The sequence below is a fragment of the Chiloscyllium plagiosum genome, unplaced genomic scaffold, assembly GCF_037043375.1.
Source record: "Chiloscyllium plagiosum isolate Xiang-an unplaced genomic scaffold, Cpla_swu_hap1 HiC_scaffold_14, whole genome shotgun sequence".
Lineage (NCBI taxonomy): Eukaryota > Metazoa > Chordata > Chondrichthyes > Orectolobiformes > Hemiscylliidae > Chiloscyllium > Chiloscyllium plagiosum.
The window spans coordinates 90638164-90649124 of NW_028270152.1; the positions used below are offsets into that span (position 1 = coordinate 90638164).

General features: G+C 39.3%; 1 protein-coding gene across 1 annotated transcript; it reads left to right on the plus strand.

Annotated features, from left to right (window-relative positions):
- The first annotated feature begins 1435 nt into the window (after positions 1-1435).
- LOC148148025 (putative G protein-coupled receptor 139) lies at positions 1436-2812 on the plus strand. The gene is made up of 2 exons (XM_087994002.1): positions 1436-1505; positions 1884-2812. Exons 1-2 carry the CDS (start codon positions 1436-1438, stop codon positions 2810-2812), a joined length of 999 nt encoding a protein of 332 aa, XP_087850128.1.
- Positions 2813-10961: the final 8149 nt, after the last annotated feature.

The following is a 10961-nucleotide window of genomic DNA, read 5'->3' on the forward strand; positions in this document are numbered from 1 at the left end:
ACTCTAAAATCAAATTGGGATTATCAAATGATTGCAACAAAACCACCAAAGTGCAATGGGCCAGGCTTGACCCCGTCAAAGTATTTTCAGCAGGTGGCCCTGACTATCTTTTATAGAAAGGTTGATGTGAAGTGGGAGTTCCCAATCTGATACGAGTCATAAAAGCACTGACTTTAAGAGGAAAAAGTCTTTTAAGCACAGTATTGAAGCCCAAAAAAAAACAACGGAATTTTGAAACAGTAAACTGCTGAAAGACTTCCCAAATCCGTTCCAACAGCGACTGGCAATTTACTGTTCCAATACTTTAACAGCACATAATCATGCGCATTGGCAAAAAAATTCAAACACAGACTCTTACCGACTGAAGGAAACAACTGCAAAGGCAGAACCTGCAGAAGAAAGTCTGAAGAATCATTTAAATAAGTTTGCATCTTCCCTGCAGTCCACCATCTTGTGTCTGTTGCAGCTAAAACAAAGTCGAAAAAAGAAAGACGTAAAAGGAGAGAACTGGCCACTCCACTTACATTGTTAAACTGAAAGCTAATGCATCCAAATAAAACTGTTGGACTATAACCTGGTGTTGTAGCCCAACAGAACGTCTCCAAATCATTAATAAATTCGACACTGTGGCACCTCTGCCTTTATGACCTCTTTCAGAAAACAAGACAGAATATCATTTATTAAGTGACAGCCTTGTCACCAGAACAATACGTTTTTTCTTTCTGATTCTACTTCTCTCACAATGGTATTGATATTAAATTCCACCCGCATATTCTCTATCATTAGATGGTTGATTGAAGAGCGTAGAAACTATGTGTGTTTTCAGGAAGGAATATTGATATTCCTTCAGTGCTCTGTGTCCACTCTCAGGCCTTCAGGTGAGTGATAGCAAATTTCCAACTCGTCTGGAAAGTGTCAATGGCTAAGAGGATGGCAATTATCACATGTGATACATGAAAACAAATTTTCCAATATGGTAAGTATATCCCTTCGTGTTCAATTTCAGAAATTGACAAATGTTGGAATTTGATGAGCTACAATATACATAAGAATTCAGCTATTGGCAGCTAGGAAGAGCAGAGTACAATTGATAAAGGTGTTAATAACAAAACAAAATCAGGAGGCAGTGTTATTTTTCACAAAATACATCGGTTTAATTCTGAAATTATTTGATGCACATTATATCTTGCGTCCAATGCATAGAGAGGACAACGAAAGTGAGGTCGAGAATGTTCGGGCCAGATCTTATTTTGGTTTCGTTGCACTCCACAAAATAAAAACATTCTAAATGAGCGGAACTAATGCAAGTGATGAGTTGACGTAATCGACTCACTGGAGGTCTGAGCTGTGCATAAATACAGGTTACTATTTTCATATGTTGGTCATACGGCAGCCAGAGAACGTCAGCACCCAGAACAGTTATTCATTTTCAGAAATGAGAAAACCACCGGTTTTAGTTTTGAAAGAGATTTACTATCCACTTCTTGCAGCTGTTTGTCTTCCAGGCAAGTCATTGATCTTGTTTGTTTGTGGTTGATTTTACTTCATCCGTGTAAGCGTTGAAAACGCTACATTTTCCGCTGTCAATGTTCACAGAAGATTATCAAACTAGTGTCTGAACACTTTCGGATTCTCCATTTTATATGGAAGCTTAACAATTGCCCCCATAGTGAAGTCTGCAAAGAGTCGTGTTGTTCTTTAGACAGTCTGATAATATCAAACAAAATGATGACTACAGCTGCACATTAAACATTTGCATAAATTTCATATTTTGTAAATCACTCAGAATGTGTTCACATTCTCTTCATAAACATCTTCACCTTTATTTCAATCACACATTGCAACATTACCGACTCTGTACCTTGTATCTCTTTCTATTACAGCGAACATGGTGACTGTTTTAATTATCATACGAGGAAACTGTGGTCTTTCAAAATGCATCACCTCCTATATAGTGGCCATGGCAACATCGGATCTATTGATCGTTATCAATAATGTGGTAGCATATCGCATTTTAAGTTATCACTTTCCATTTTCCTTCTTCTCCCGTACGCCTGCTTGCAAGCTTGTTCTATACATGACTGTCATCAGTCTCGACCTAACTGTTTGGTTCACTGTGTCCTTCACATTCGATAGATTTATGATGATCTGCTGCCAGAGATTTAAAACTCGATATTGTACGGAAAGAACTGCATTCACGGTATTAATAATCATTTCGGTCTTGACCTTATCAAAGAATATTCCAGGTTTGTTTGCATATGAGCCAGAGCAAATCATTCATAAAATCCAGTGGGGCTGCCGATCAAGTGTAAATTTCTTGACTTCATCTGCAGGGTTGGCGTTTGTCTGGTTTTATACCGCCTGGATTGGTTGGCTTCCATTTCTCCTAATTTTCACGTTTAATTCTTTAACCATCCGCCATATTGTGATGGCGAATAGAACTCGCATTAGACTCCGTGGTCACAGAAATAAGAATGAAAGCAATGCGGAGATGGAGAACCGGAGGAAGTCCATTGTTTTATTATTCTCCGTATCTGTCAGTTTCATGTTGCTTTGGTTTACATATTCTATTACTTTAGTCATTAATAGGCTGTCAAACCCTAATTATTACAGAGGTGACTTTAACGACTCTGAATACATCGCAACTGAAACAGGAAATATCCTTAAGTTGTTGAGTTGTTTCCTGAATCCCTGTATTTATGCCACAACTCAGAAAAAATATAGAGAAGAACTGAAGAAAGCAATGGAATCGCTATTGAAACAATGTCTCAGATTAGTTATAAATAATGGAGACAAGAAAAATATATTTTAGCGGCATCTCTTTGTAGCTGAGGCTAGATTTCACCCTGCTTTCCGCAATGGAACTCCCTTAATTTCCCGGGTTGTTAAAATGCTTTGCACAGTTATTCCTTAGATTTTAAATCAGAAATTTGATGCGTGATAATTTCTGTTTCGTAGGATTTTTGTTTGAGATATTCAGATTACAGAACCACTGAAAAGTGACATCTTCAAACTCAGGTGTCAATGTTCTGAAACATCTCCTGTGCAGTGATACTTTACACAAAAATACATGAATATAAAATGGATACCGTGAGCAAATATGTCAGTTTAAAATCATACTCATGTTTGTTGATGTCAGTAGAAATGATCAAAGATATCATTGCTCCAAATTGGAAACTGACCACTTTTGTGTAAATTTTGTAAAAAAGAGAATTGATATTCTGACAAACCTACACGTAACGCCATAGTCGACAACATCAATCAGGCAAAAAGAAACAAAGGAGACGTTCGTTCTTGCGGTCCTACCTATTGTATGTTACGGAAAGGAGCATTAATTCATTCAACAGAGGGAGTAGTTAATTTCTGTCAAACAGCCTACTATGTACACAGGAATGGTGCCTAAAACAATCCGTGATAAGTACACTAACGGAATGGAGATTCAGAGAGATATCGAAAATAAGAGCGATCATCCATCTCAAGACTGCTTTTTCTCGTATTCTCCCCTTGCTCACGCATCTCCGACGCCCTCAGAAATATGCATTGCTATTTCTCTAATATATTTAATGAAACGAAAAAAACCGGTTTCTGTGAAAGGGAACTCCACAGTCTCTCTTTGAAAACCCTCTCTTCATCGTATTCATAAATATTCCAGCTCATCTTCTGAGATACCGATGAGTGGCTCCAGTTCGCAGTCGCATTGTGGAAAATGTGTTGGAACTTTCTTTTTTGTTTTCAAACATAAAGCAAGATTATCAAATGGAAATCCTAAAAATTCATATTTGAGTTAAGGAGATGGATTTTCAATCACTGTCTAAGGCAAATCTAATATCTAACACTTTTTCCTTGCCTGAAATTATATTGTCCTTTCCACTTTAACTTCTGAAATTGTTGTGGGAATACCAAATGTGCTAATGCAGCGTCTTGAGGTGGAGGAAGGGCATTTAGAGTTATTCCCCTTTATCTTTACATGCAGATATAAATGTAAATGAGCGGTTGCTCTGAGACCATTACAACATGATTACATAAATAACGCATACTGTCAAACAGTGCAGACGCAGAACCGTTCTTCCAACCAATTCATGCAAACCATACTCAAAAATAGATTAGTCCTACTTACCTGTGCTTGTCCCATCTATCTTCAAAAAATTCTTATTGTCATGCTGACATAAATGTCTTTCAAAAGTCGTAACTGGGCGTCCAACTCTTCCTGTGGAAGTTCATTCCACAATCGAACCACTCTTTGTGTAAAAAAAGGCGGAATGCATTTATGAATTTTTCTCCTCGCACCTTGAAGATATGCGACGTTGTCTTAACCTCCCCGACACGATGGAAAACCCAACTGCAATTCATCTCATCTATGCACCTCATGACTTTATAAACCCCTATAATGTCATCTCTCAACGGCACATACTTCATTGAAAATATCCCTGCATATCCAGTCAATACTTAAAAATTAAACACTTCATTCCCGGCAACATCCCAGTTAATCTATTCTGACGACTCTGCAGTTGAACTGCTAATCATATTAGGGGGCTTTGACGGCCTGAAACTGAGTTCTCATCCTCTCAACATTTCAGTCGTGGTAGATATGTCAAAGGAAGGTTGTGAACAAATGTGTGCCCAATTTCATGTGATGTAAGTTGGCAGGAACAACCTCGACCCTGCTGAGAAGCAGGTCTATTCTACTTTAATTCCCAGTTGCTTCAATCATTGATTAAGTTAGCATAGTCAGAACTAATCGATCATCTCTCATCGTAAATTATACAACATCCTGGTCTACATGGTTAACCAATCGCATGATGACTTTACGAAGATGACAGATTATTTCCTCATTCACTGATGGAACATTCGATGATGGATTGGGAATCGATTCCCCATATCGTAACATCTATAGAAAGGGGTATATCAGATATTGATTGGACAGGAATTCTGCTTCTTTTGACGAAAGCGCTATCAATGGTGAAAGTGGCTGAGTGACGTTTCCTGATTTCTTCCTGGCAGGTGTGGTAAAACTGCAATTGCTCCCTTTCATACCTGACTCCTCATCGAGCAACTACCTCCCTCCAAAGGGAGGGGAGATGCTGGAAGATTTTCTCCCTTGCAAGAAACTGTTGCGAATACTCCACACAAAACAGGAAGAAGGAAATTGTATTGGCCAATAACATGAATAATATCCATTGGTTGGGGGTGTTTAAAACTGGATCAATGAGTGCTTTGTTGTCGGAGTACGTTTTAGGTGGTGTAGATTCACGGAAATTGTTTGGTTGAAGTTTGTTTTCTAGCGTTTTGTTGCGTGTGAGAAATTGTGTTGTTGAAGTGTTTTTAATATGATGTGGAGCATGAATTATTGTGTCCATGAAGGGGCTTTTAATGTCGTGTGAGTGATGAGTTACTATATTGGTGAAGGGGCGTGTGACATGGCGTAGGGAGTGAGGGCTGTCCTGTTCGTTGGAGTACGTTGCATAATACACTTTTGCAGCGGAAGGAGGAACATTTGAACATGGCAAAACCGGGAACTGCAAGAAGATCAAAGCCAATTTTCGACAGTCAACAAGGCAATCAGATTGTGTTGCTTAAAAAACAAAAATCATGCCGAATTCTTGGTTCATTCTGCAAATAGATAAGACATAGGAATGGCCGAATTCATCTCTGTCAATCAGATTTGGAATCAAATTATGAAATGTGTCAAGTGGCATGATATTTTATAAAAGAAATGACTGCAAAAGCATTTCATGTCGTTCTCCGGAGGAAGATATTCTTGCCTCTTCTTCCAAATCCCACAGGATTAAAATATATTTGTGCAACTGTTTTGAAGTCATGAATCTTTTCAGGGAATTCAGAGAGATTTTTCTCCTGTATAAGCACAAAGAGACTATTAGATTGGTAGACTGCAGAGGGAGTAAATTTGATATATCTGCATTAGAATTTTGCCACTATGTTGGAGGGAATGTAGTTGAAGCAAGGGACTGCTTCGTGAAGAATGTAGCATAACAGTGCAGAACTGCATGTGGAAGCTGTGGATGGAGGCAGTATAAGCTCATACTGTTTACTTTGGAGAAACGTGGTGGAGCAATAGCTGTTTATGAGAGGCATGGTCATTGTGATAAGGAATTCAGTGTCTCCCTTCGTCCAAGGGACACTACAAAGGGGGAACAATAATCATGGAAAATAGGATTTTTACGGGGAGTTGAGGGTTAATCATATAAACGCAGAAATTTAGTTAATCTCGAACGGATTGCCCCGAAGATTAGTTGAGACGGGTATCGCCTAAACAATTAACGATACTTTCATGAAGACTTACAGTGTCATGACTTGAATGCCGATTGTCCAAGTCCACAACTTGGACTGTTGGTATGGCATAGATAAGGTAGAGTAGAATCGATGGGCCAAAGTGACTCTTCTGCACTATGTTATTCTAAAATTCCATAAAAGCGTTTGGAAGACACGGGAATGTGCATGAGAAAGTACTCACAGAATATCAACACAAGTTGGAACATACTTGAGGTAATTGTGGTCGCAACCATAAAATGAATGACGTTTGAAGAGGTAATACAGTACAAATCCAAGTGTTTGAATAAGCAAATTAACAAAATATGTTCTGTTTCACAGAAAATAACATAAATATTGAGTTCACAAACATTAAAAGTTTATCACAAAAAAACAATTGCACACACCAGTCACGAGTGAATTTCCCTAAAATTCAATTCAACGTTTCATTTGTTACAAGCTAGCCTCTGGAAGTGAAAATAACGCTGATGAAAAAAATACATTTTTAAATTTGCTGAGACTCCACAAGGGCAAAGGACTTTCATAACTCATTCCGAAATGCAAGCTTAATTGATCAGACACTATATGGATACTTTTACTTGCATTCTTAACATTATTCTTCCTAAAAAATGTTCATCAAATTGACAACTTCCTGCCATACTTCGGAAGATGTATCGTGGAATGATAATTTTGTTAAACAACTTTAACATTATTCTGGAACTTAAATGAACACCCATTGTAAGATACTGAACTAACAATGCACATTTCATCGTATTTTATGCATGTTTGGTTATTTGCGTATTTTGAAGAATAAATTAATGAAGTCTAATGTTCATTTCAGCAACTTAATTTGTTTTAAATCTACTTTACTTAGAGATGATGTGCATGTAACGTAGCAAGGCGTTTGATAATGTTTCCCGTGGTAGGTTCATTCAGAAATTGCGAGGCATGGGCTACAGGGAAACAGGTCTGTCTGGATGCCGAATTGGCTGGTCCAGAAAAGACAAACCGCAGTGATAGATGGAAAGTATAGAACATAGAACAGTAAAGCACAGAACAGGCCCTTCAGCCCACGATGTTGTGCCGACCATTGATCCTCATGTAACGTCAACCTAAAGTACGATCCCACAGATTTCTGTGACCATATACATGTCCATCGATCTCTAAAATATCCCCAATGACCTCGCTTCCACAACTGCTGCTGGCAACACATTCTATGCTCTCACAACTCTCTGCGTAAAGAACCCGCCTCTGACATCCCCTCTATAAGTTCCGCCAAACATCTTAAAACTGTGACTCCTCGTGTTAACGATTTCTGCCATTGGAAAACGTTTCTGGCTATCAAATCTATCTATGCCTCTCATTATATTGTACACCTCAATTAGGTTCCCTCTCTTCCTTCTTTTTTCCAATGAAAAAAGACCGACCTCAGTGAACTTCTTTGCGTAAGATAAGCCCACCATTCCAGAAAGCATCCTGGTAAACCTCCTCTGAACCCTCTCCAAAAAATCCACATCTTTCCTATAATAGGGCGACCAGAACAGGACACAGTATTCCAAGTGCGGTCTAACCAACGTTTTATAAAGCTGCAACAAGATCTTGCGGCTGGAGCTCGTTTTCCGGTGGTGTTCCACAGGGATCGCTGAGGAATCTCTGCTCTTTCTGATTTTATGAATGACTTGAATGAGGAACTGGAAGGAAGGATTGGTTCGTTTACACAAGACACGAAGATTCGTGGAATTGTGGGTAATGTGAAGGGCTGCTGGAGGTTGCAAAAGAACACTAACAGATTGCAAAACTGGGCAGATCAGGGGCAGGTGGGGTGCAACGTAGAAAAGTGTGAAGTTTTTCACTTTGGAAAGTCGAATTTGAATGCAGAATACAGGGTTGGATGCCGCAATAATGACAGTGTGGAGGGCAGATAGATCTTGAGTCCTTATTCGTACATCCCTAAAAGTTGTAACTCGAGTTGATTGGACTGTTAGGACGACACATGTGGTGCTGGCTTTAATTCGCAAGGGCGATTTTGTTTTAATGTTGCGAGATTATGCTGCAGATTTGTAGAGATTGGTTAAGCCACACTTGGAAGACTGTGTTCAATTGTTAAGAATCACACAACACCAGGCTATAGTCCAACAGGTTTAATTGGAAGCACACTAGCTTTGGGAGCGTCGCTCCTACATCAGGTAATAGTGGACGACTCAATCCTAAGACACAGAATTTATAACAAAAATTTGCAGTGCGATGTAACTGTAATTATACTTTGAAAAATACTTTGATTGTCTGTTGAGCCTTTCACCTGTTTGACTACCATGAAAGTTTCACTTCTTTCATGTGGAAATCACAAAAACCTTTTAAAAAGTTGCATTCTCAGGATAGCTGTGACAATGGGTGATCGCAAGACAATATGCTGCAGGTGTTGGCTCCCTGTGTTCTGTAAGGATGCCATGATGTTTAGATATATTCTAATCTAACAAGTGAGATAACAGAGTTTTACATGAATTCATGCAGTTTTTGAGCTCAGAGTTTTACAAGAATTCATGCAGCTTTTGAGCAAAAGACAATGTAACTCTGCAAGTACAAATTCAAACCACAAAATATATGTGAGCATGTGGGTCATCATCTGTTACTGTGTGTGTATCTGTTTATCTGGGTTGGGGGTATGGGTGTGAGAGAGTGTGTGTGTATACAGTTAGTGTAGAGTGTCTTAAGTCTGTGAGTGGGTGCATGTATGAGTGTGTGAGTGTGTGTGCCTGTCTGGGGTGGGGGGTTGTGAGTACCTGTGAGAGAGCGTGTATGTGTGTGTGCATGTGTGTAGAGTGGTCTAAGTCTCTGAGAGAATGCCTGTGTGAGCGTGGGAGTGTGTGTGTCTTTAATGGTGTGTGTGGGTGTCTTGTGTGTGTATATGTTCATCCGTGTGTATGTGTGTATAAGAGTGCCTGAATGTGTGTGTGTCTGTAAGTGTGTATAATGCAATGGTGGTCACCTGTAATGGGACATGAACCCAAGGTCCCAGTTGAGTCCCTCTCTTTGGGTACCGAAACTATCATGGAACTCACACAGATGAAATACTCAACGGACAATCAAAGTATTTTTCAATGTATAATTTCAGTTACATCACAACATAGTTGTTTCTTTGTTTAATCTTTTGGGAATTTTTTTGTTTAAATTCTGTGTCTTATGATTGAGTCCTCCACTATCACCTGATGAATGAAGGACCCTCCGAAAGCGAGTGCACTTCCAATTAAACCCGTTTGACTATCACCTGGTGCTGTGTTATTTTTTACTTAAAGCACCCCGGTCCAGCACGGGTATCTCCAAATTATGTTCTATTGTGGTCGCCTCATTATAGGAAAGATGTGGAAGCTTTCGGCAGCGTGCAGAAGAGTTTGTATGGGATGCTGCCTGGACTGGATGGCATGTCCTATGAAGAAAGTTTGAGGGAACGAGGGCTATTCTCATTAGAGCGAAGAAGGATGACATATAATTTGATAGAGGTGGAAAAGACCATTGAAAGTCATAAATGGAATAGATAGACTTAGACGGTTTTCCAGGCCAGACATATATATCACGAGGGCGAATAACTTTCAGGAATTTCAACACAATGAAATATTTCAGCCAGATAATAACAATGAGAACATCGTTTATTTTCGGGGAAAATAGAAACCAAACAAATCCCGTTCACTGTTGTCCTTTAGGAAGGCATTAGCTGCTCTTGCCTGAAGGTGATAGCAGATCATTAACAATTTACTTAATTCTAAACAACTCTATTGGCAAAAACGGTCTGTCCATCCCTTCAGGAATAGTCAGCGACACACATGTCAGAGCAATAAGACAAAAGAAAAAGAAAATCAGGAATGAAAGTTCAGCACAGCAGCACACCAGGTAGGTACCATCGGAGTTACATTAAGTTTTCACTCGTCCCATGGGCTCGAATGTTATTGCATTGACAGAGATTATACTAGTACTTTCACATGACGTCAGGTTTACACCTCATTGACCCTGTTGGCAATGCCTTCCACACAACCATGATACTGTGTGAAAAGGACTTTTCTTCAAAGCCCATTGAAACCTCCTGCTATAAAAGATGATGGGTCCTTCCTATTCTCTCTGCAAATAAGATGAACAACTGCTGGTCATCCACTCTGCTGTTGCATTTCATAATATTATATAGTTGCATCAGGTCTTCACACTTCTGCTTCGCTGTTCCATGAAAGGTTATCTCATGCCATCCCTGTATTTAGAGGACCTGTGTAACCCAAGACTGCATTTGCTGAACACCAGCTCCTGAAGAATGATATCCTTTCCATCATGTGGTTACCAGAAATGCACGAAATACTCCAGTTGTTGCCTATTCACTGTCCTATACACCTCAAACCTAATCTCTCTGCGAAAAGTCTATGTCACATCTGAGTATGCAGAAAAGGTTTACACGGTGTAAACAAGTTTGGAGAAATTGAGTTATAAGAAGAATCAGGAGAAGTAAGGACAGATTTCTCTTGGAGGGTAGAGGCTGGGGGACAGTTTTACGGATTCTGAGAAATTATTAGATTTTTAAATGGCCAAGGTACTTCAACTAATATATGGCATTCTAAAGCTAGAAGTCATAGATGAGAGTGGAGAGAGGACAAAATTAAGAGACCTAAGGACCAAGACGGTGGACTGTATTCGGAACGATCTGACACAGGAAGTGA